Source organism: Antennarius striatus, chromosome 24, assembly GCF_040054535.1.
Source record: "Antennarius striatus isolate MH-2024 chromosome 24, ASM4005453v1, whole genome shotgun sequence".
In the NCBI taxonomy this organism is placed as follows: domain Eukaryota; kingdom Metazoa; phylum Chordata; class Actinopteri; order Lophiiformes; family Antennariidae; genus Antennarius; species Antennarius striatus.
The window spans coordinates 10,586,025-10,610,486 of NC_090799.1; the positions used below are offsets into that span (position 1 = coordinate 10,586,025).

General features: G+C 51.5%; 3 protein-coding genes and 1 non-coding gene across 6 annotated transcripts; 2 read left to right on the top strand and 2 right to left on the bottom strand.

Annotated features, from left to right (window-relative positions):
- Positions 1-1,364: 1,364 nt before the first annotated feature.
- On the bottom strand, positions 1,365-6,046 carry LOC137591392 (dTDP-D-glucose 4,6-dehydratase-like). Its single transcript, XM_068309350.1, has 12 exons — positions 5,835-6,046; positions 5,398-5,464; positions 5,240-5,308; positions 5,058-5,148; positions 4,832-4,980; positions 4,632-4,730; positions 4,087-4,146; positions 3,964-4,007; positions 3,730-3,895; positions 3,601-3,656; positions 3,432-3,529; positions 1,365-3,042 (listed from the first exon to the last, which is right to left on the bottom strand). The coding sequence occupies exons 1-12, from the start codon at positions 5,879-5,881 to the stop codon at positions 2,732-2,734; spliced, it is 1,257 nt and encodes a 418-aa protein (XP_068165451.1). The 5' UTR covers positions 5,882-6,046; the 3' UTR covers positions 1,365-2,731.
- Positions 6,047-6,417: 371 nt separating this feature from the next.
- Positions 6,418-17,773, top strand: gpr180 (G protein-coupled receptor 180). Of its 3 annotated transcripts, XM_068309465.1 has the most exons (11): positions 6,418-6,650; positions 7,312-7,455; positions 9,449-9,543; positions 10,553-10,658; positions 14,019-14,199; positions 15,510-15,584; positions 15,925-15,974; positions 16,455-16,612; positions 16,825-17,022; positions 17,115-17,192; positions 17,281-17,773. In XM_068309465.1, exons 1-11 carry the CDS (start codon positions 6,497-6,499, stop codon positions 17,434-17,436), a joined length of 1,395 nt encoding a protein of 464 aa, XP_068165566.1. In that variant the 5' UTR covers positions 6,418-6,496; the 3' UTR covers positions 17,437-17,773. The 3 variants fall into 3 exon arrangements, with proteins under 3 accessions (XP_068165566.1, XP_068165568.1, XP_068165567.1); XM_068309467.1 differs by lacking the exon at positions 17,115-17,192; XM_068309466.1 differs by lacking the exon at positions 15,510-15,584.
- Positions 17,774-20,485: 2,712 nt separating this feature from the next.
- trnas-cga (transfer RNA serine (anticodon CGA)) lies at positions 20,486-20,567 on the bottom strand. Its single transcript has one exon. It is a non-coding gene; the product is annotated as a tRNA-Ser (tRNA).
- A 359-nt stretch (positions 20,568-20,926) lies between these two features.
- On the top strand, positions 20,927-23,477 carry LOC137591452 (small integral membrane protein 11-like). Its single transcript, XM_068309459.1, has 3 exons — positions 20,927-21,091; positions 21,736-22,090; positions 22,820-23,477. Exons 1-2 carry the CDS (start codon positions 20,942-20,944, stop codon positions 21,922-21,924), a joined length of 339 nt encoding a protein of 112 aa, XP_068165560.1. The 5' UTR covers positions 20,927-20,941; the 3' UTR covers positions 21,925-22,090; positions 22,820-23,477.
- Positions 23,478-24,462: the final 985 nt, after the last annotated feature.

The following is a 24,462-nucleotide window of genomic DNA, read 5'->3' on the forward strand; positions in this document are numbered from 1 at the left end:
CCACGGCGCCGTGTGCCTGTGCCCCCCCTCTCCCCCCCCAACCCTCCATCCCCCATGCTCGTGTGAGGTGAGCTTCTTCTTTTGGGTGTCAAAGTGTTTGTTTGGGGGCCAGGTGGGCTTGGGTTCACCAGGTGTGACCCGTGCTGCGGGGGGGAAATCTTTATTTTTATAAACTTCATATGAAAGTTAATATTTTACAAAGAGACCAAAAGACAGAAAACAAACCTGAATGTTGAGTCACTGGTGTCCGTGAAAATTTCTATTTTTCTGGGGTAGTGTGAGCTTTTTATCCATCACGTTGCAGCTGTGGGGGGGGTTTCTCTTCACGTGTCACTAGGGGGGCCCAGAGGGGGGGGGGGCTGGCCCCAGAGGGAGGGCCCGGCGGTGCCCCCTCGCTGTGACCCCCCCCCCCAGTGACGTGTGGAGGGAAACGTCCTGCAGCCAAACCTGAACCAGATCCATCAACCTGTAACCGATGAGAAACATCCAGACGTCTGATTGGCTGACAGAATTGGAGACGACGCCCATCATCTGCCAAGGTTTGGATTAAAGACAAAAACGTTCCGTCAAAGAGCATTTTGTAAAAAAAACCTAAATAACGCAGTACAAAAAACACCCGTCACACGTCTGCTTTCAGTTTCCTTCCCGTTAAACCGGTAACCCGTTAAACCGGTAACCCGGTAACCGTTGTCGTGACCGTTTGGATTAACTGTTCTAGTTGTTGTGATTTGCATATTTTCAGGCGTCAGTGTGTTGATGCTCATTGGAGGAGCTTCTGGCCAATCAGAGGGTCTTCATCCTGCATGACAGTGGCTTTAGCTGCCTGTACTTTCACTCCATGTGTCCACTAGAGGAGCCTCAGTGGACCACAATGCATTGCAGGCCCCAAAAAAAGACATAAGGGGAGGGGGAGGGGCCCCAAACAACACAACCCACACCTGAACACACGTGTAACGTGTGCTGCCTCGTGGAATGACACGTGTCCTGCTCCTGACTGGCCAGACCCCCCCACTGTGGAAGAGCGCCCCCACCTGACCCGTAGGTTTGCTTCATGTATTAGTTTAGAGCACGAGACGCACGAGAGTTCACAATAAAGGATTTACAGACCAAAGTGTGTGTGTGTGTGTGTGTGTGTGTGTGTGTGTGTGCCTGAAGCTCCAGTAGGAAGTCCAGGTCCACACAGTGAAGTGTTCATAATGAACCTGTCATCATCTGGATCCGTACCACGGCCCTTTAAAGTAGCTGTAATCAAACCTAACCTGGACCCTACTGTTCTAAATAATTACCGACCCATCTCAAATATCCCGTTTTTATCTAAGATCTTGGAGAAAATAGTCGCTAATCAGTTCTGTGATTTTCTTAAATCCAACAGTTTATTAGAGAATTTCCAGTCAGGTTTCAGGGAACATCACAGTACGGAAACAGCACTTGTCAAGGTTAGCAACGACCTTCTAACCGCTTCAGACAGAGGACTTGTTTCTAGACTGGTTCTCTTGGACCTCAGTGCGGCGTTTGACACAATTGACCACAATATTCTTCTGGCACGTCTGGACCAAACAATTGGTATTAAGGGATCAGCACTGATGTGGTTTAAGTCCTATTTAACTGACCGTTCCCAGTTTGTTCACGTTAATAACAACTCCTCTCAGCCAACTACAGTTAGTTATGGAGTTCCTCAAGGCCCGGTTCTTGGTCCAATACTATTTATCTTGTAAATGCTTCCTCTGGGTAATTTGATAAGGAAACACTCCATCAACTTCCATTGTTATACCGATGATACGCAATTATATCTCTGGATTAAACCTGACGAAGTCAGCCAGTTGTGCAAATTACAGGCGTGTATCAAAGGGATTAAAGATTGGATGACCAAAAACTTTTTGTATCTCAATTCTGATAAAACTGAGGTTGTTGTGCTCGGCCCAAAAACTGTTGGGGATGTAGTGCCCAGTGATGTAATAACCTTGGATGGCGTCACGTTTGAGGCCCAAACCACTGCGAGGAACCTAGGTGTTATCTTTGACCAGGATCTCTGGTTTAACACACACATTAAGCAGGTTTCTAGAACGGCCTTTTTCCATCTCAAACGTTGTTAAAATCAGACATATTTTAAAACGGAGTGATGCAGAGAAATTAATCCACGCTTTCATCACTTCCAGACTAGATTACTGTAACGCACTTTTCTCAGGCTGCCCCAAAAAGTCGCTGAAGACTCTTCAACTAATCCAGAATGCTGCTGTCCGTGTTCTGACCAGGACCAGTACCAGAGACCAGGTTCTGACCAGGACCAGTACCAGAGACCAGGTTCTGACCTTTCTTTTCCACCCAACTGGTCAAGGCAGATGGCCGCCCTCCAGAGTCTGGGTCCTGCCCGGAGTTTCTTCCTCAATGAGGGAGTTTTTCCCACCACCGTCTCTGAGGCTCTGGAGGGTCCTGTTGGGTCTGTCTGTTAAAGCGCTTTAGAAGGTCTGTTACCACGACTACGAGCCATAAAATAAGACTTGATTGAACTTGATTGGTTGGTCGTGACTCCACCTGTCTGGTCTCACCTCAGCGTCTTAGAGTTGTGTGTGTGTGTTGGTGACAGGGTTGTGACATCATCACAGGGGGCGGTCTCAACAGACCAGCTGTTCGTCTCATTCCACCCCTCGAATGGAGTCCATTGGCCCACCCCCCCACACCTGAGGACAAAGTTCTCGGGGTCCAGCTGGAACCTGAGCTGAAGCAGGAACAGCTAGCTGTCAGGAGCCATCTCTTCCTGGCCTCTGATTGGTCCGTGGTCCTGGCCTCTGATTGGTCCGTGGTCCTGGCCTCTCATTGGTCCGTGGTCCTGGCCTCTCATTGGTCCGTGGTCCTGGCCTCTCATTGGTCCGTGGTCCTGGCCTCTCATTGGTCCGTGGTCCTGGCCTCTCATTGGTCCGTGGTCCTGGCCTCTCATTGGTCCGTGGTCCTGGCCTCTCATTGGTCCGTGGTCCTGGCCTCTCATTGGTCCGTGGTCCTGGCCTGAGTCTGACCAGAAGTCTGGGTTGTCCTGGTACCATTTCACTGGAAGAGAAAGAACGTTAGCAGCTCCTCACACCGCCTCAACAACCTGTGCTAACGGCATTAGCACCTGTCTGCTAGTGGCCGTTAGCACCTGTCCGCTGGTGGCCGTTAGCACCTGTCTGCTGGTGGCCGTTAGCACCTGTCCGCTAGTGGCCGTTAGCACCTGTCTGCTGGTGGCCGTTAGCACCTGTCTGCTAGTGGCCGTTAGCACCTGTCATGCTAATGCTAACGTTGTGCTAGCAGACAGGAGTCTCGGTCCTCTGCGGTAGAAACGCTGACTAATCACAGTGAAACACGATAGCTGTGATTGGCCGCCGCCTTTGAGAAGGTCCCGCCTCCAGGGCAGGGCACACGGTTCTGATGGCGCCGACGGCACTTGTCGTACGAACCCGTCTGCCGGATGCCGGTGGTCCAGGACACCTGGGGGCTCCAACCCAGCCGCCGCAGCTTCTCACAGCTGATTGGGTAACGCAGGTCCACACACGGCCTGCAGGGACAGGTCAAAGGTCAGCGCCACACATCAGCTGGGAGGGACCCCAGACGCCCCCCGAGGCTCACCTGTCGGGGACGAACTCCAGCCAGTCGTCCACCTCCGGGTCCGGAACCTGCTTGACCTGCAGACACACGGGTTCAGACTGGTTCGGGTTGCGGGTTCGAGTCCCGTGACGGAGCCGCGTCTGAACCCACCATCCTCACGAGTTCCCTGGCCAGCTGCATGATGGGAATCTCAACGCTCGTCCCCACGTTGTAGATTTCTCCCACCGTCCCTTCCTCCAGGAGCAACAGCAAGGCGCTGATGACATCATCCACAAACAGGAAGTGCCTGGATTTGGGGAGGGTCCCCTGGATGGTGCTGCGGCAGAGGGGGTGTGTCACTACCTGGAAGCGCTCTGCTTTCACCTCCCACAGAGCCACACCTACCACTTCCTGTTCCTGTGCAGCAGAGACAGGAACCTGGGGATGACCTGGAAGTCCAGCAGGTTCCTGGTTAGAACGCTCCGCCCCCGGCGCCGCTCGCCAATCAGATCGCTGCGTCACACCTACCTTCTCAGGGTGCTGCCGCGGCCCGTAGACGTTGTTGCTCCTGGTGATGATGACGGGGAGCTGCAGACAGACGGACGCGTGAGAAAGGACCGGCTAGACCACCAGGACCAACAGGGCTCTGGACTGGACCGGCTGGACCACCAGGGCTCTGGACTGGCTGGACCACCAGGACCACCAGGGCTCTGGACTGGCTGGACCACCAGGACCACCAGGGCTCTGGACTGGACCAGCTGGACCACCAGGGCTCTGGACCAGAACGGATCAGTCCTGGTGGCCCAGCCCACAAACTACACGATCAGGTTCATGACAGCTGAGAGTCACATGACTGTAACCCTCTGCCACCTGCCACGCCCTACTTCAGACAGGTGAGAGGAGCTAGTGCTAGGCTACTAGCTGCTAGCTTCTGGGCTACTAGCTGTTAGGCTATTAGCTGCTAGACTACGAGCTGCTAGGCTACTAGCTGCTAGGCTATTAGCTGCTAGGCTATTAGCTGCTAGCTGCTGGGCTAACAGAAGACGTGTTCCTGCAGGGTCCTGGTTCTGTACCTGGTACTGGTTCCAGTAGGACTCCACCAGGCTGTCGGCGGTTGCCTTGGTGACGGAGTACGGGTTGGACGGGCTCAGGGGGCTGTTCTCGTCAAACACCTGCACACAACAACCACGTGTCAGACCACGACCCCCAGAGCAGGGGTCCGGAGCCCGGGTCTAGTACCCCGGGTCCAGAGCCCGGGTCCGGTCCGGTCTACCTGGTCCAGGCTGGCCCCGTACACCTCGTCGGTGCTGACGTAGATGAAACGTTGGGGGCGGTGCCGCGCCTCCTGGCTGGCCCCCAGCAGCACCCTGGTCCCGCCCACGTTGACGTGCTGGAAGCTAGCAGGGCTGTCAAACGACGACTCTGACCAATCACAAGACAGTCTGCTGAGACGGCCCACAGGAAGCCCCGCCCACATGGCCCCACCCACCTGGACTCACCAACGTGTGTTTTAGCCGCCAGGTGGAAAACCACGTCGATGTCCAACATGGAGAAGAGGTGGTTCACCAGGGGGGGGTCACAGACGTCCCCCTGTGGCAGACAGACAGACAGACCCCCCCCTGTGAGGACAGACCCCCCCTGGAGACAGACCCGCCTGTGGACAGACCCCCCCCAGACTCACCCTGATGAAGCTGTAGTTGGGTCGGTCCTCAACGCTCCCCAGACTCCTGGGGCTGCAGCAGTAGTCCAGCTGGGGGGGGGGGGGGGGGCAACAACCAGAGGAGGGTCACACACGTCTCTCTCTCACACACACACACACACACACACACACACACTTACATTGTCCAGGTTGATGATCCTCCAGTCGGGGTGTGTGTGAACCAGTGAACACACCAGGTGGGAGCCGCTGGAAGCAGAGGTGAGCGATCAGTGTGTGTGTGTGTGTGTGTGTGTGTGTGTGTGTGTGTCAGTGAGAGTGAGACATGTGATCAGTGACGCATTAGTGACGTGAGCACACGTGGTTACGTCACATTTCCTTCCGCTTCCTGATTGGCAGCAAACTGCATTAATGACCGGTCATCAAACGTCCCGACGCACCTGAACGCCCCGCCGGGTGTGAGGGGGTCCGCCCGGAACACGGACGGGTGTTCGGGTCGGTATGTTCTCATTAGCGGGTCCGGTCGGGTTCTAACGGGACTACAGAAAACCACCGACCCGGTTCTGTGCGGTGACGTCATGAAACGGAGTGACTTCCGGTGCCGGTGCTGTGGACTCACATGAACCCGGAGCCCCCGGTGACCAGCACCGTCCTGCTGAACTCCATCCCGGGTCCCGACCGCCGCTCCGCTCCGTGACACGACCGGTCCGGTTGGTGCCGCTGAAGCGGTGTGGGCTTTACGACACACCGCCGCTCCTTTACGGCCGTGTTGACACGTCTGAAGGGGGCGGGTCACCAGGCTGCGTCACAAGCTTATCTCTCATTGGTTGTTCCGGAAAACAAGGCCAGGACCCGCCGTGCGATTGGGGGAATCTCGAATCAATGAAACTAGACCCCGCCCACCCATGTAGACCCCGCCCACCGGATAAAGCAGACACAACTCGACGGGTCTACCGTTTCCGAGTATTATTTTCAAAATAAAAGCGTTTGAGGAGCTAGTTTTTAATTTTAATATTTCGATCGTCTTTTCTGAAGGTTTTGATTTTTATAGTATTTTCCAAATATTTCCCGTAAACGTGTCCTTCTTCCCTCATTCACGTCCTGCAGAATTAACTGTTTATTTTTGGTTGTGTTTCCGTGAGTCCCTCCAGAGACACAGGACCTTTACTTTGAAACCGGCAGCAGTTTCCTGGCGGCGGCGGGTGGACTTGACCCGCCGGTCCTTCGGGCTTCGTGGCTCATTGAACGCTGGTTTGTGTTCATTTGTCGGTATTGTGGAAAATGCTCCCTGTCAAAATGTCGCCTTTCGTGGCGTCCTTCGTTGCCATGGTGATGCTCGGTTTGGAGGCTCGTGGGAAAACCGTCACGGGACTTTTTAGGAGCAAAGCCGCGAGACAGAAGAACGGCCAGTTCATCACCAGGTTCACGTACCGAGGTGAGTCCGGGGGGGCAGAGCCGGGCCCACATCCGGATCCACATCCAGATCCACATCCAGATCCACATCCAGATCCACATCCAGATCCACATCCAGATCCACATCCAGATCCACAATCCAGATCCACATCCAGATCCACATCCAGATCCACATCCAGATCCACAATCCACATCCAGATCCACAATCCAGATCCACATCCAGATCCACATCCAGATCCACAATCCAGATCCACATCCACATCCAGATCCAGATCCAGATCCAGACTCAGATCCAGGTTTCACTAACATGACGTCACTGTCAGGCGTGTCCCCCCCCCATGACTTCTCTCTCCCAGCATCAGTTTCATTGTGATGTTCTAACACAAAGACAGGCTCTGGGTGGAACAGCTGTTCTGATATCCTGTTGGAACGGGTCCTGAGCCGGAACCCGGGGTCCTGACGGTTCATTGGTGGTCCTTACGCCACATGTGACGGCCTCCATGGTCACAGTGGAACACTTGAGGGGGTCCAGACCCACAGGAGCCCAGAGGGCCCGAACCCTTCAGTGTGTCATACGCCCTAAAACCTAGCACACGTGGGGTGGCCCATCGCCATGGCAGCGGGTCACCACACAGGCTGCTAGCATTAGCATGTGTAGCTCAGGTTCACCGGTGTCTCTGCAGGGGACGGCGGGCTGCTGGTCTGCAGGCTGGAAACCACCGCCCTGGTCCAGTTGAAGGAGGCCCGGCTGCTCCTGTTCCAGGACCCCGACCCCAACCTGGACCACCTGGGCTGCTCTGAGAGGCTGGCCCGAGCCCAGTTCACCAGTAAGACCAGTTCACCAGTAAGACCAGTTCACCAGTAAGACCAGTTCACCAGTAAGACCAGTTCACCAGTAAGACCAGTTCACCAGTAAGACCAGTTCACCAGTAAGACCAGTTCACCAGTAAGACCAGTTCACCAGTAAGACCAGTTCACCAGTAAGACCAGTTCACCAGTAAGACCAGTTCACCAGTAAGACCAGTTCACCAGTAAGATCACTGAGCCGTGATGATGGTGTTTATGATGGTGATGATGATGATGATGGTGATGATGATGGTGATGATGATGGTGATGATGATAATGATGATGGTGATGATGATGATGATGATGGTGATGATGATGGTGATGATGATGATGAGGATGATGATGATGATGATGGTGATGATGGTGATGGTGGTGATGATGATGATGGTGATGAAGATGGTGATGGTGGTGATGATGGTGATGATGATGATGATGATGAGGATGATGGTGATGACGATGTTGTGGTGATGATGGTAAAGAAGATGGTGATGGTGATGATGGTGATAATGATGATGATGATGATGATGGTGATGATGGTGGAATGTTGTGATGATGATGATGATGATGGTGATGAGGATGATGATGATGGCGATGCTGATGGTGATGATGGTGATGATGGTGGTGATGGTGACCTGGTCTTGCACCAGGAGCTAGTGTGACTAAGCCACTGTGGCTCAGTGTAAAAGAATTGAGTAAGCCACAAAAGGCCACACTCTGTGTCCAAGACAGTGGTGCAGTGCGGGGACAACCAACGCCCGTTGTGGGGGGGCGTCCCTCGGGAAATGTTTTAGAAAACAGGGTTGTTTTCCTGCATTCTGAGGACAAAATCTTGTGTTCAGTTTACCTCCAAAAACCCCCTAAAGCCAGCAGCTGGAGCTGAACTCTCTTTATTTCTGTCCTACTTTATGCAGGAATGAATGTGAGATTCAACCATTGAAAACTTCATTCACTCTGTGAAGATACAGTCAGACTAAATATTACTCAGTGTTTACTGGTAGTTTACTGAGACTAGAAGACATTTCAACTCTGACCTCCACCAACACCATTGGTATGACAGAGTTTAGTTTAGTTTAGTTTTTTAATTCAATAACATGATTTTTCATTTCAATTTAAAAAGACATATAAAACATCAAGCGAGGTGAAAACACATTTACATCATCGCTGGTTATTCCTGCTGGTCAGAGGGAACAAAAGTATAAGACTATAAAAAAGTATTGATAATATCTTTCATTGACCTTCTGATCAGTCTGTCTCCACCCCCCCTCTCAGCATTCACCATTTGTTTGTTAATGAGGACTTTAACACAAACTCTACTAGAAAACACTGGATTCTTTTGATCGATGGTCCTCTCCTTGTCTTACACCAATTCACGGGTTCAGCTTGTAAAAAAACAATATTTTGTTTTTCATTGGACGAGAGGAGGTCATGACCCGAGTGCATATTTAATGATCGGGAGCGTTCGGCTCACTTCGGCTAAATTCCGTCGGCATGCGGAAATAGCGGCGCTATTTTCGCTTGCGCCGCTCGCTAGCGGAAGTACCGGCGCTAGCGGTGCTCGCTAGCGAAATAGAGAGCGCCGCTAGTGAGCGAAAAAGTTGTAAGTTTTAGCCTTTTTTCCCTAAAAATAAGAACGCCACTGTGGCTACACAGTCTAGAAACCTGGTAGCCAATCTGGAATTTACTTCGCCTATGGCGAAGTGGCGAATAGCTAGCACAAGACCAGGTGATGATGATGATGGTGGTGATGATGATGAAGATGATGATGGTGATGATGGTGGTGATGATGGTGATGATGATGATGGTGAGGATGATGATGATGATAGTGGTGATGATGGTGATGATGATGGTGATGATGATGATGGTGGTGATGATGATGGTGATGATGATGATGATGACGATGGTAATGATGATGAAGATGATGATGGTGATATCGTGCTGATGAAGATGATGTGGTGACTCTTAGTTCTGTTTCAGTCTGGCTCAGCGAACAAGAACACAACCAGTCCATCCCCCACCAGGCCACGCCTACAGTCTGGAGCGCCCTATATGCCGACAAGTACACCTGTCAGGTGAGACGGCCCCGCCCCCTGTCTGTCCCCTACCTGTCAGGTGACACCGGCCCCACCCCCTGTCTGTCCTCTACCTCAGTGGTCCCCATCCCCCGGGCCGCGGACCGGTACCGGGCCGTGGGTCATTTGGTACCGGGCCGCTCAGAAAGAAGAACTTATTTACTTCCGTTTTATTTATTTCGGAGTCTGAAAGACGTTAAGTTTGAAAAGTGACGTCTGTGTGGAATGACGCACTGACTAATTCATGCGTCTGTCCCGCTTGACGGGTCTCGGTCACGTGACAGGTTATCAACACACACACAATGAAGCGCCCATAAACGCACCAGTGTTCTGGATTAAAGTCGAGGCAGATTATCCTGAGATCGCCCAAAAAGGATGGAAAACCCTGCTTCCATTTCAACCTCCTGTCTTTGTGAAGCGATTTTCTGCTGTGACCGAAAACCAAACCAAACTGGAGAAGGGCAGACATATGGTACACACTTCAGGGGTCATTGTCTCCGTTACCCCTAGACCAGCGGTCCCCATCCACTAATTCTCATTATTGTAATTACTATTATTTGATTGACTTGTTCACCTTTCTATTGGAAATGATCAATATTTCTCCTGCGTTGAATGAACTGATTGTAAGTCGACAAATTTCTAAATAAACCTCATCAGTGCAGTCACTTGAATCGAGTTTTTAATGTAATTATTTTTTATAATTATTTCGTTTACAGAGACGAAATAGAGATGTTGATTATCAATTTATGAAAAAATGTTTGTTTATTGTCTGTTGATGTCTACATTTTACATAAAACCACTGATTTATTATTAGACTACAGCTGTCCTGGAGTCATTAACGATTATCGAGCAAATGAAGACCGGTACGTGAAAATATTGTCTTAGATGAAACCGGTCCGTGGCGCAAAAAAGGTTGGGGACCGCTGCTCTACCTGTCAGGTGAGACTGGCCCCGCCCCCTGTCTGTCCTCTAACTGTCAGGTGAGACCTTCCATGTTTCTTCTCTTCAGGACGATGAACTGGTTTCTTCCCATGATGACATCAGCTTCACCGTCCTGCTGATGAACGTTGACTCAGCTGGAAATCCTCTGGACCACTTCAGCGCCGATGAGGCAGGTGAGACCAGTTCCCCCATCAGGACCAGTTAGAGGCAGGTAGACCAGTTTCCCCATCGATCTTCCATGGGGGAACTGGTCACTGACGGCGCCGCGGATGGCCGCCTCGGTGTTTCGGTGCGCCCTCGTTTTTCTTCTTTTGAGCTTTAATTCGGTTTTCTGCCACTCTGATGGCTACTACTCCAGGGAAGCTCTCATGGCCATCAGAGCTACTACTCCGGAGGATTTATTTCCCACTTTCCTGGCCTCAACTGCAATTTTATTGCCAATCCTGACCAAGGAGGCTCGCAGCAAGGTGAGACGCCGCAGAAGAGGAAAGCGCTCAGGTGCGCTGGTGCGTCTCCGCCGGCGTGGACTACGCACAGCGCTCCCTGGGATATTCCTCTCTAACGTGCGCTCACTCTGCAACAAAATGGACGAGCTGAGCCTGCTGCTAAACACCAACAGGGATTTTTCCACGTCCTGCGTTTTGTGCTTTACGGAAACGTGGCTGTGCGATCTCATTCCGGACTCTGTGCTTCACCAGAACGGGTTCGAACTCTACAGAGCGGAGGGGAACACGGCGCTTTCCGGCAAAACGAAAGGAGGTGGAATTTGCTTTTACATCCACAACGGCTGGTGCAACGATGTGACAGTACTAACTCAGCTATGTTCTCGGACCTGGAAGCCCTCATCATCAACTGCAAGCCCTTCTACCTACTCGCCCCGCGAGTTGTCCTCATTCATTCTCGTCGGTGTTTACATCCCGCCGGAAGCTAACGTGCGCGAGGCGCAGCGCGCGCTGACCGACGAGATACTGAGAGCAGGACGTACACACCAGGACACCTTGGTTACTGTCCTCTGGGATTTTAACAAAGGTAATCTCTCCCAAGACCTCCCAAAGTTCAAGCAGCTCATCCAGTTCCCCACCAGAGAAGGGAACGTCCTGGACCACTGCTACTCCACAATCAGCGGTGCGTACCACGCTGTTCCCCGTGCTGCACTGGGCCAGTCCGACCACATCATGGTGCATCTGGTTCCTGCCTACAAGCAGAAATTAAAGCTCTGCAAACCTGTTAGGACATCCAAGAAGTGGACCAGTGATGCAGTGGAAGAACTTCAGGAGTGTCTGGACTGCACAGACTGGTATGTGTTTAGGTCTGCCACCAACAGCCTAGATGAGTACACGGACACTGACGTCCTACACCACCTTCTGTGAGGACAGCGTCATCCCAACACGCACCAGGGTTAGCTACAACAACGGCAAACCCTGGTTCACAGCCAGACTCAGAAGGCTCAGGTCAGAGGAGGCTGTATTCAGAAGTGGGGACAGAGACAGATACAAGGAGGCCAAGTACAGATTTGGTAAGGAGGTGAAAAGAGCCAAATCTGCATATGGTAAGAGAACGGAAGAACAATTCTCAGCTTATGACTCTGCTTCTGTCTGGAAAGGGCTCAAAGCTATCACCAATTACAAGCCTAGAGCCCCCCCCCACTCTGTCAACGACCTACGTCTGGCCAACAGCCTTAACGACTATTACTGTCGTTTTGAAAGACAATGGGACAGACCTGACGCCCCCATCACTATCAACGACCAGCCACTGGTCAGCAGCCCCATCCCCTCCCCCACTGTCTCATTGGGTCCTTCACAGCAGCCCCACAACTCAGCGCCACCCCCCCTCCCCACACCTCTCCTTATCAAAGAAGGAGAGGTGAGGAGTCTCTTCCAACGACTCAACCACCGCAGGGCTGCAGGCCCAGACTCCGTCTCTCCCTCCACGTTGAAGCATTGCACCAACCAGCTGGCTCCGGTGTTCACTCAGATCTTCAGCACCTCACTGGAGACCTGTCACGTACCAGCGTGCTTCAAGACTTCAGCCATTGTCCCAGTCCCCAAGAAGACAAGGATCACAGGACTTAACGACTACAGACCCGTCGCTCTGACATCTGTGGTCATGAAGTCCTTTGAGCGCCTTGTCCTGACCCACCTCAAGGACATCACTGGCAACCTCCTGGACCCTCTACAGTTCGCCTACAGAGCCAACAGATCTGTAGACGATGCTGTAATCATGGCGCTACACTTTGTCCTCCAGCACCTGGACTCCCCAGGATCCTACGCCAGGATTCTGTTTGTGGACTTCAGCTCTGCTTTCAGTACGATTGTCCCAGCTCTGCCCCATGACAAACTCTCCCAGCTGAACGTGCCCGACTCCATGTGCAGGTGGATCACGGACTTCCTGACAGACAGACGGCAGTTTGTGAGGCTGGGGAAGCATGTCTCCGACACCCGGACTATCAGCACTGGCTCCCCTCAAGGCTGGGTTCTTTCCCCTCTGCTCTTCTCCCTGTACACCAACTGCTGCACATCTGGTCACCAGTCTGTCAAACTCCTGAAGTTTGCCGACGACACCACCCTCATCGGCCTCATCTCTGATGGGGATGAGTCGGCCTACAGAAGTGAGTCGGACCTCCTGGTATCATGGTGCAGCAGGAACAACCTGGAGCTCAACGCTCTCAAAACAGTGGAGATGATAGTGGACTTCAGGAAAGACCCTCCTGCCCCCCCCCCCCCCATCATCATCTGTGACACTCCAGTGACCCCTGTGGAGTCCTTCCGCTTCCTGGGTACCACCATCACCCAGGAGCTCAAATGGGAGCAGAACATCAGCTCCCTCACCAAGAAGGCTCAGCAGAGGATGTATTTCTTGCGGCAGCTGAAGAAGTTTCACCTCCCTGTGAAGATACTGGTGAACTTCTACACTGCCACCATTCAGTCCATCCTCACCTCCTCCATGTCAGTGTGGTTTGCTGCAGCTACGGCCAGGGACAAGGCCAAGCTGCAGCGTGTCATCCGTTCTGCGGAGAAGGTGGTCGTCTGCAGCCTCCCACATCTCCAGGAACTGTTCCACACAAGGACCCGCAGTCGTGCAGCCAGGATTGCCGCTGACCCCTCTCATCCCGGCCACAACCTGTTCCAGACCCTCCCCTCTGGCAAGAGGCTACGGTCCATCCGGACCAGGACCTCACGCCATAAAAACAGCTTCTTCCCCACTGCAGTCAGCCTCATGAACAATGCCCCCCCCCGGTAACCATCCGCCCCTCACCACTCTGGAAAGACAGTTTACTGTTTGGACTTCTTTTCTTCGCCTGCAAACACCATCCTTATACAGTATCTCAACTCACCGTAATGTGAACTGTAAACTGTAACTCCACTATTATTCTCTTCCACCTTTCTACGCACCGACACCGCGTCAAGTTCCTCGACGGTAATTTTTACTGTACTTGGCAATAAAACCTTTTCTGATTCTGATCTGGACCAGTTAGAGGCAGGTAGACCAGTTCCCCCATCAGGACCAGTTAGAGCTCAGATGTCTCCTTGCAGGCCTCCAGAGTTTCTACTTCATGTTGCTGCTCTCCTACTTCCTGGCCGGCTGCATCTACCTGCAGCCGCTCTGGCACGCCCTCAGGAAGGGGGGGCCCATGCATCCCGTCCTGAAGGTCCTGACCTCAGCGCTGTTCCTGCAGGGGGGGTCTGCTCTCTGCAACTACGCCCACCTGTCCAGGTAGGTCCCACTAACACTACGCCACCTGTCCACCTGGAATGTAATGTAACTCAATGTAACGCAATGTAATGTAACATAAATGTACTCCTTAATGTAACTAATAAATGTAACTAAATGTAACTCAATGTAATGTAACTAAATGTAACTCAATGTAACTATATGTAACTACACCTTAATGTAACTAATAAATGTAACTAAATGTAACTCAATGTAATGTAACTAAATGTAACTACTCCTTAATGTAACTAATAAATGTAACTAAATGTAACTCAGTGTAATGTAACTAAATGTAACTACTCCTTAATGTAACTAATAAATGTAACTCAATGTAACTCAATGTAATGTAACTAAATGTAACTACTCCTTAATGTAACTAATAAATGTAACTAAATGTAACTCAGTGTAATGTAACTAAATGTAACTACTCCTTAATGTAACTAATAAATGTAACTAAATGTAACTCAGTGTAATGTAACTAAATGTAACTACTCCTTAATGTAACTAATAAATGTAACTAAATGTAACTCAGTGTAATGTAACTAAATGTAACTACTCCTTAATGTAACTAATAAATCTAACTAAATGTAGCTCAGTGTAATGTAACTAAATGTAACTACTCCTTAATGTAACTAATAAATGTAACTAAATGTAACTCAGTGTAATGTAACTAAATGTAACTACTCCTTAATGTAACTAATAAATCTAACTAAATGTAGCTCAGTGTAATGTAACTAAATGTAACTACTCCTTAATGTAACTAATAAATGTAACTAAATGTAACTCAGTGTAATGTAACTAAATGTAACTACTCCTTAATGTAACTAATAAATGTAACTAAATGTAACTCAGTGTAATGTAACTAAATGTAACTACTCCTTAATGTAACTAATAAATGTAACTAAATGTAACTCAGTGTAATGTAACTAAATGTAACTACTCCTTAATGTAACTAATAAATGTAACTTAATGTAACTCAGTGTAATGTAACTAAATGTAACTACTCCTTAATGTAACTAATAAATGTAACTAAATGTAACTCAGTGTAATGTAACTAAATGTAACTACTCCTTAATGTAACTAATAAATGTAACTTAATGTAACTCAGTGTAATGTAACTAAATGTAACTACTCCTTAATGTAACTAATAAATGTAACTAAATGTAACTCAGTGTAATGTAACTAAATGTAACTACTCCTTAATGTTAAATAACTGAATTTCTGACTGATTCTAGTTCCAAACATTACAGTTAGACAGAAAAAACATGTTTGTTTGTTTCTCTGTTCTAACATAAATCTTTTTCATTTGTCAGGTTATTAAACCCACAGAACTCCATCAATCAAGGATCAAACCATCAATCAATAAAGAAAAATAACATCAGACACAAGTTAGGACATTAACTTTGTTCACTACGTTTAGTCAGAGTTAAAATGGGCTGAACTACTGCATTGTGGGAAATGTAGTTTTAGTCACGCTTTTGACCTATTTATTTTTAGACACTCTGACCTTTTATGCTCAATGGGCCACATTAAATGATGTGGAGGGCCACATTTGGCCCCCGGGCCTTGAGTTCAACACATGTGTTGTAGACCCTGACCTACATGTCCATCAATCTATGTAGGCTACAGCATGAGATCTCATGTCTGCCCTCCTGCCTCCCTGCCCTCCTGCCCCCTACATCCCTGTCCCCCCTGTGATCCACATCACCTCTCGTCCCCCCCCTCCAGGTTCTCCAGTGATGGTCTTGGGATTCCGCGGATGGGCAGCCTGGCAGAGTGTAGGTTCCTGTTTGTATAACTCCGCCTCTGGCTGAATGTGTAGCTCCGCCTCTGGCTGAATGTGTAGCTCCGCCTCTGGCTGAATGTGTAGCTCCGCCTCTGGCCGAATGTGTAGCTCCGCCTCTGGCTGAATGTGTAGCTCCGCCTCTGGCTGAATGTGTAGCTCCACCTCTGGCCGAATGTGTAGCTCCACCTCTGGCCGAATGTGTAGCTCCGCCTCTGACCGAATGTGTAGCTCCGCCTCTGGCCGAATGTGTAGCTCCGCCTCTGGCTGAATGTGTAGCTCCACCTCTGGCCGAATGTGTAGCTCCACCTCTGGCCGAATGTGTAGCTCCGCCTCTGGCTGAATGTGTAGCTCCACCTCTGGCCGAATGTGTAGCTCCACCTCTGGCTGAATGTGTAGCTCCGCCTCTGGATGAATGTGTGGCTCCGCCTCTCCTGCCCTCGGGGTTGATTGTTTCCTGTTTGCCCCGGTGCAGTCTGGGACATGTTGTCCCAGGTGTCCATGCTGTACCTGCTGCTGAGTCTGGGTCTGGGTTGGACCCTCAGCCGGGGCAAGAAGGCCCCCTCCAGACCCCTGGGGTGGGAACGCTCCCCCGCCTCCAGCGCCGCTGCCGCAGGGGGGGTCCTCACACAGGTAGGCCCACCGCACAAGGCTGGGGGGTTGACTGATCCATTGATTGACTGACTGACTGATCGGTTTATTGATTGATCGATTAATTGACTGATTGATTTTTGACATATTAACTTATTGACTGACCGATTGATTGAGGGGGATGGGTCTGGGTCTCGGGGAGGGGGTTGGGTCTGGGCCTGGGGGGTCTCTGACGTGGACCCCTCTCATTGCAGGTGGGGCTGCTGCTGTGGGAGCAGTGGTCGGAGGCGGGGCTGGAGCACCACAGCGGCCCCGCCCTGCTGGGCGTGGCCGGGCGTCTCCTCCTGGGCCTGCGGGTGGCGCTGGCGCTGCTGCTGGCGTCGCTGCTCTACCAGATCATCTCCAGTGAGAGGAGCGCCCTGAAGAGAGACTTCTACCTCTGCTTCGCCAAGGTAGGCCGCCCCCCCGACCCCTGTGGACCCCCGCACCCCTGTGGACCCCTAGGCCCGGGGGTGGCCCTCACTGCCCCCTGTGTTCCCTGTAGGGGTGCTTCCTGTGGTTCCTCTGCCACCCCGTCCTCTTCCTTATGTCGGTGATCTTCAACCCCCACCAGAGGGAGAAGGTTCGTACGCTGACCAATCAGAGCACGAGTGCCTGTGATTGGTCTGTGACCCCCCCTACAGCCCTGTCTGAACCTTCTGCGTCTCCAGGTGGTGACGATGGGCGTGGTCCTGTGCCAGTCCATCTCCATGGTGATCCTGTACCAGCTCTTCCTGTCCCGCTCGCTCTACTGGGAGGTGTCCTCCCTGTCCTCCGCCTCCCTGCCCCTCATCATGTCCAGGACCCCCCCCAGGGGACGCTACTGAGCACCAACAGCTGGAGCCCGGTGGCCACACTGTGGGGGGGTGAGGAGCTCCTCTGTGGGTGTCCCCCCCCGTCAGCAAACACACGCAGTGACCCCCGCCAGACCCACCTGTCAACACCTGAAGGCGGGGCTCCAGTCTGCGTCCAGCCAATGGCTGAAACACAGAGACGGAACACCCACCTGCTGAGGCACAGGTGATGAGGGACCAACGCAGACCAGGACCCTGGACCAGGACTCCGGACCAGGACCCTGGACCAGGACCCCGGACCTCTCCTGGATAGAGGACAGGTGGTGAAGGCTTTGTGCAGTCAGCTGGTCTGGTGGGGGGGTCCTGTCTGGTGGGGGGGTCCTGTCTGGTGGGGGGGTCCTGTCTGGTGGGGGGGTACTGATGCTCCTCAGTGGTTTTAATGAAATAAAACATTATTTTAAGTTGAGATGAAGCTTCAGTTCAGACCTTCAGGCTTCAGCAGACACTGAATGTCCAGGGGGGGCAGGGACAGGGAGGGGGCGGGGCCAGGGAGGGGGGCGGGGACTGGGATTGGGGCAGGGCTTGATGTGAAAAATATGTTAAAAAAATAATCAACCCGAAGGTGACGAGAACATGTGGTGAGTCCTCCGCTGGTCTCTCCACCTGCCGAGGAAACCTTTGGGGACGGGTGCAGTGTGGATTGGGTGGCAGTTGTCAGCATGGGGCTCAGTGACCCTACCCCCCAAAGTCTAGCTCTAGGGACATGGAATGTCACCTTACTGGGGGGAAAGGAGCCAGAGCTTGTGAGGGAGGTTGAGAGGTACCTACTAGATATAGTCGGGCTCACCTCCACCCACAGCTTGGGCCCTGGAAGCCAAACCCTTGAGAGGGGCTGGACTCTCCACTTTTCTGGTGTTACCCAAGGTGAGAGGCGGCGGGCTGGTGTGGGCTTGTTTATAGCCCCACAGCTCAGCCGTCATATCATATGTTGGAGTTCACCCCGGTGAACGAGAGGGTCGCGTCCCTATGCCTTCGGGTTGGGGACAGGTGTGTCACTGTTGTTTCGGCCTACGGGTCAAATGGCAGTGTAGAATACCCGGCCTTGTTGGAGTCCCTGGGAGGGGTATTGAATAGTGCTCCGACTGGGGCCTCCATTGTTCTCCTTGGGGACTTCAACGCTCACGTGGGCAATGATAGGGAGACCTGGAAAGGGGTGATTGGGATTGGGATGGACTTCTGTGCTAGTCAGGAGTTTGTCCATAATGAACACCTTGTTCAACCACAGGGATATTCATGAGTGCACATGGCACCAGGACACCCTAGGTCGGAGGTCGATGATCGACTTTGTTGTCGTATCATCAGACCTCTGACTGCGTATGTTTGACACTCGGGTGAAGAGAGGGGCAGAGCTGTCAACCGATCACCACCTGGTGGTGAGCTGGATCCGCTGGCAGAGCAGGAGGCCAGACAGACTCAGCAGACCCAAACATGTTTTGAAAGTCTGTTGGGAACGTCTTACAGAACCCTCTGTCAGTGAGGTCTTCAACTCCCACCTCCAGAAGAGCTTCTCCCAGAACCCGCAAGAGGCTGGGGACATTGAGTCAGAGTGGACCATGTTCTCCACCTCCATTGTGGAAGCAGCTGCTTGGAGCTGTGGTCAGACCTGTTCCAGATGCATGTTGGACCCCGACAGGGCTGCCCTCAATCACCGGTTCTGTTCATAATCTTTATGGACAGAATTTCTAGGTGCAGCCAGGATCCAGAAGGAGTCCGGTTTGGGGACCAAAGGATTTCACCTCTGCTTTTTGCAGACGATGTTGTCCTGTTGGCCTCATCAAACCTGGACCTTCAGCTGCACTGGGACGGTTTGGAGCTGAGTGTGACGCGAGTGGGATGAAGATCAGCACCTCTAAATCTGAGGCCATGGTTCAGGACCGGAAAAGGGTGGTGTGCCCTCTGCAGGTCGGTGGAGACTCTTTACCCCAAGTGGAGGAGTTTAAGTATTTAAGTATCAATCTACGTTCCTACTCTCACCTGTGGTCATGAACTTTGGGTCATGACTGAAAGGACAAGATCCTGGATACAAGCAGCTGAAATTAGTTTACTCCATAGAGTGGGGGGGGGGGAACCCTTGGAGATAGGGTGAGGAGCTCAGTCACCAGGGAGGAGCTCGGAGTAGAGCCGCTGCTCCTCCACCTCGAGTGGAGCCAGCTGAAGTGGCTCGGGCATCTGTTCAGGATGCCTCCTGGAGGCCTCCCTGGGGAGGTGTTCCGGGCACGTTCTACCGGGGGGGAGACCTCGAGGAAGACCTAGGACACGCTGGAGAGACTATGTCTCTCGGCTGGCCTGGGAACGCCTCGGGATCCCCCCAGGTGTCTGTGGAGAGGGAAGTATGGGCATCTCTGATGAGGCTGATGCCCCCCGTGACCCGGCAGCAGATGATGGATGGATGGATGGATGGATGGATGGATGGATGGATGGATGGATGGATATTATTATTATGATTCAAAACAAAAAATAGATGTTCAGGAATGGATGATAAGAAGAAGATGAAGTTGATTAAATTAAAACACGCTGGCTCTTCATGGAGGAGCCTGATGCCACCCCACAGGTGACCCCATTGACCCCACAGGTGATCCCACAGGTGACCCTACATGTGGCCCCGCTGTGACGTGGGTGTCAGTGTTACCCCACAGGTTTTACATTTGGTGATTTTGTAAAACAAAGACAATAAACATGAACTTAATTGAACGTATCTTTATCTGTACACTTTTCTATCTAAATGTCTTTTTTTTAATGAATTATTTTAAACATTTGAAACAAAAAAAAATAACTTCAAAAACGGTCAAACCGTTTTTAAATTTTGTTCAACAGAATGAACTCCAAACTCACCTTTATTCACATCTCCCCTCACAGGTGAGCACCTGTTGTAGTCCAGCATGACCTGTAGGGTAACCCCCCACTACCCAACCCTGTTGGTACAGTTGCCCCCCCCCCCGAGCGGGTCTTTCTGGCTGCTCTCCTCCACAGACTCATCCGCCCTAAAAGCTTTTCTTTCGTTTTGTCCACGAACACAAAAGTTCGTCACGAACAGGATTCGAACCTGTGCGGGGAAACCCCATTGGATTTCGAGTCCAACGCCTTAACCTCTCGGCCACCGTGACTGGCGGAGGAACCCGGAAACTAACGGTATATGAAGGTGCGTGGATCCCGGAGACGGTCCTTGTGAATGGACCGGACTGGACCGGAACCCGGTCGATCCATCCCGTCCGGTTCCCCGCGGTCATCGATGACGCAGCGAGCGTGACGTAGTTTCTACTGCATCGTGAATCAAAGTCAAGAGTTGGTTCTGGTTCGGGACGGTCACGTGGTGTGGGCTCGGTACCGGTTCGGGACGGTCACGTGGTGTGGGCTCGGTACCGGTTCGGGACGGTCACGTGGTGCGGGTTCATTCGGTTGCCGGTTCGATCCAACACCCGAATGCCTGTCGGGGTGGTGACGTCACCAGTTGACGTCCTGTCCGAGCTCTCGCGTGTTTATGTCGCACTACTTCCGCATCAGCTGTCCACAGGCTGCGTTGCTATTGGCCCGTCGCGTCAAGCCCCGCCCCCAGAGGGGCTCCAGCCCTGCGGCTTCGACCGGAGCTCGACGGGAACCGACGACCGGAGACAACATGATCAACTGGAAGGTAGGAGGCCCCGGTGAGGCCCCGGTGAGGCCCCGGTGGGGCCCCGGTGAACGGTCCGGTGAGGCCCCGGTGAACGGTCCGGTGAGGCCCCGGTGGGGCCCCGGTGGGGCCCCGGTGAACGGTCCAGTGAGGCCCCGGTGAACGGTCCGGTGAGGCCCCGGTGAACGGTCCGGTGGGGCCCCGGTGAACGGTCCGGTGAGGCCCCGGTGAACGGTCCGGTGAGGCCCCGGTGGGGCCCCGGTGAACGGTCCGGTGAACGAGTTTACGGTTTGACGGTTTGTTGTCCCATCCCGCCGCCACGGGGGGGGGGCGGTCGTGACACGAACAGCTTCCGGTATTGTCATGACCCTGATCGAGGGTGGGTGGGGGGGGGGGTCCGAACCAGTCCGGATCCAAACTTGGTCCCCGTGGCCCCTGTGGGTCCTTGTTGGCCCCAATGGGCCCCTGGGGGTCCTCTGGTCTCAAATGCTGACGCGGTTCCTGGTGTCGGGTTTCACGGTGGTCATTTGGGACGTGAACCCCCCTCCACTGGGGGAGCAGCTGCTTCTTCCCGTCACAGGCGACCCCCCATAGCTGTTGGTGGGGGTGGGGGGGGCGTGTTGTCCTGCTGACGGCTGACGGTGCTGTTGGTGGTGTGTCCCCAGGCGCTGGACAACGTCCCGGTGCTGCTCTACATCCTGGCCCTGAAGACCCTCCTCCTGTGTCTGGCCTTCGCCGGAGTCAAGATCTACCAGAGCAGGAGGGCCGAGGAGCAGCTGAAGAGGCAGCAGGAGCAGCGCAGGAGGCTGGCCCAGCAGACCCAGGAGCTGCTGGACCACCCCAAGGAGGACTGACCCTGACCCCTAACCCAGACCCAGGAGCTGCTGGACCACCCCAAGGAGGACTGAGACACGTTGGGGGGGAGCAGAAACCAGAACCAGAACCCATTCGGTCAACGTCCTCATGAGCAACCCAGACGTCATCCAGACTCACCCGAGACGTGTCCTGTGGAGCCTCTGGGTAACCCTGACCCTAATCCTAACCCTAACCCTAATCCTAACCCTAATCCTAACCCTAATCCTGACCCTAACCCTAACCCTAATCCTAACCCTAATCCTAACCCTAATCCTGACCCTAATCCTAACCCTAATCCTAACCCTAATCCTAACCCTAATCCTAACCCTAATCCTAACCCTAATCCTAATCGTCTCTGTAGGTTCTCAGTCATCAGGTCCACTGGACGTTAAGAACGTTCTTGAAGACGTTTCGTCTCTCATCCAAGAGACTTCTTCAGTTCAGAGGGGGGCTGATCATGTCCCAGCTAACCCCTAACCCCTAATCCTAACCCCCAATCCTAACCCTAATCCTAACCCCTATCCCTAATCCTAATCCTAACAGAGTCTAAAAAGGCGAAAAAAGGGTTTGAAGCTCCTAGACTCCAAGACAATCAAATTAGGCCACGTAAATTAAAAGCACCACATCAACTTTTAAAGTCCAAGCTTACGTATAGACTTGTGTTTCTAGCCCTAACCCCTAACCCCTAACCCCTAACCCCTAACCCTTAACCCTAACCCTGTTTTTTATTTTCTCTCCATATTTTCTACATGTAATATTTATTATTATCTGATGAATTATCATTGTTAATTTTACTGATGTACTTTATTTCATTTCATGTTATTTTTTATATTTTATATTTTTTATTTAATTGATCTTTTATAGTCATTTTTACGGGTCTTTCTCGTCACACAGATGATGACGATCTCCTGCCGTCTGGATGAACCTGGGAAAGAAAAGTCCTTGTAATGAACTACAATGTCCAGCAGAGAGCAGCATGGTGCCGTCCGGTGTGGGGTCACGATGGGAAGACAGCTGGGTCCATGTTACCAGATGACTTTATCATCATTCTGATGTCACCTGGTTGAACTGGTTGGGTCCTGACCCCCCCACTGGACTGGACTCTACCCCCCAGGGTGGTTTGGTTTTTACAAAATAAGGATTTATAGTCTTTAGTGTTAAAATCTCCTTTTGACCTGTTGGGATTAAAACAAATTCTAGTCTGATCATTTAAATTAATGCAATTTATAAACTGAATTGGATGATTTATTTTGATTCAGTGCAAAATAAAGGAAACCTTTTCCAAAAAGGACTCATAATTTAGTGGTCATTGAAAACCAGACAGTCCTGAGAGGAGACAGCTCTGCCACTACGTCATTCAATCAGAGAATTAAGGTGGAATCATTTCAGTTCAGTAGAAAAAAGAAAAATCACTACTGATGACAAGAGAAAGGAAAATCACAGCACAGCCACACATGCATTTTAATTTCATTCAAAAAAGGTAAAGGATTGGATGACTTCCTTTTGTTTCATTACATTTGAAATAAAATTCAGTCATAAGTTTAACAGCCTATTTCACGGGGGTTTGGGGTTAAGGTCTGGATTAGGGTCTGGGTTTCCTTCCGTCTGTCAAACAGTCACACCTGTTTCCTTTTTGGTTTTGTCGCAGTAAAATGAACAGAAGCTAAAACACTGTTAGCAAATTTAATGTAGTGTAATGTAGTTTAGTGTAGTGTAATGTAATATAATATAATGCAGTGTAATGTAATGTACACTACATCTATAGGTAGACTACATCTTGTGTAGACGGTGTAACCTGAAGGAGATCAGTGACTGTAAAGTAGTGGTAGGTGAGAGTGTAGCCAAACAGCATAGGATGGTGGTGTGTAGGATGACTCTGGTGGTGAGGAAGATGAAGAGGGCAAAGACAGAGCAGAAGACGAAATGGTGGAAGCTGAAAAAGGAAGAGTGTTGCATGACTTTTAGGAAGGAGTTAAGACAGGCTCTGGGTGGTCAGGAGGTGCTTCCAGATGACTGGACAACTACAGCTAATGTGATCAGGGAGACAGGTAGGAGAGTACTTGGTGTGTCATCTGGAAGGAAAGTAGATAAGGAGACTTGGTGGTGGAATGAGGAGGTACAGGAGTGTATACAGAGAAAGAGGTTAGCCAAGAGGAAGTGGGACACTGAGAGGACTGAGGAGAGTAGACAGGAGTACAGGGAGATGCAGCGTAAGGTGAAGGTAGAGGTAGCAAAGGCCAAACAAGAAGCTTATGATGACTTGTATGCTAGGTTGGACAGTAAGGAAGGAGAGACTGATCTATACAGGTTGGCAAGACAGAGAGATAGAGATGGGAAGGACGTGCAGCAGGTTAGGGTGATTAAGGATAGGGATGGAAGTCTATTGACAGGTGCCAGTAGTGTGATGGGAAGATGGAAAGAGTACTTTGAAGAGTTGATGAACGTGGAAAATGAGAGAGAACAAAGACTAGAAGAGGTGACTGTTGTGGACCAGGATGTAGCAAAGATCAGTCAGGATGAAGTGAGGAGGGCATTGA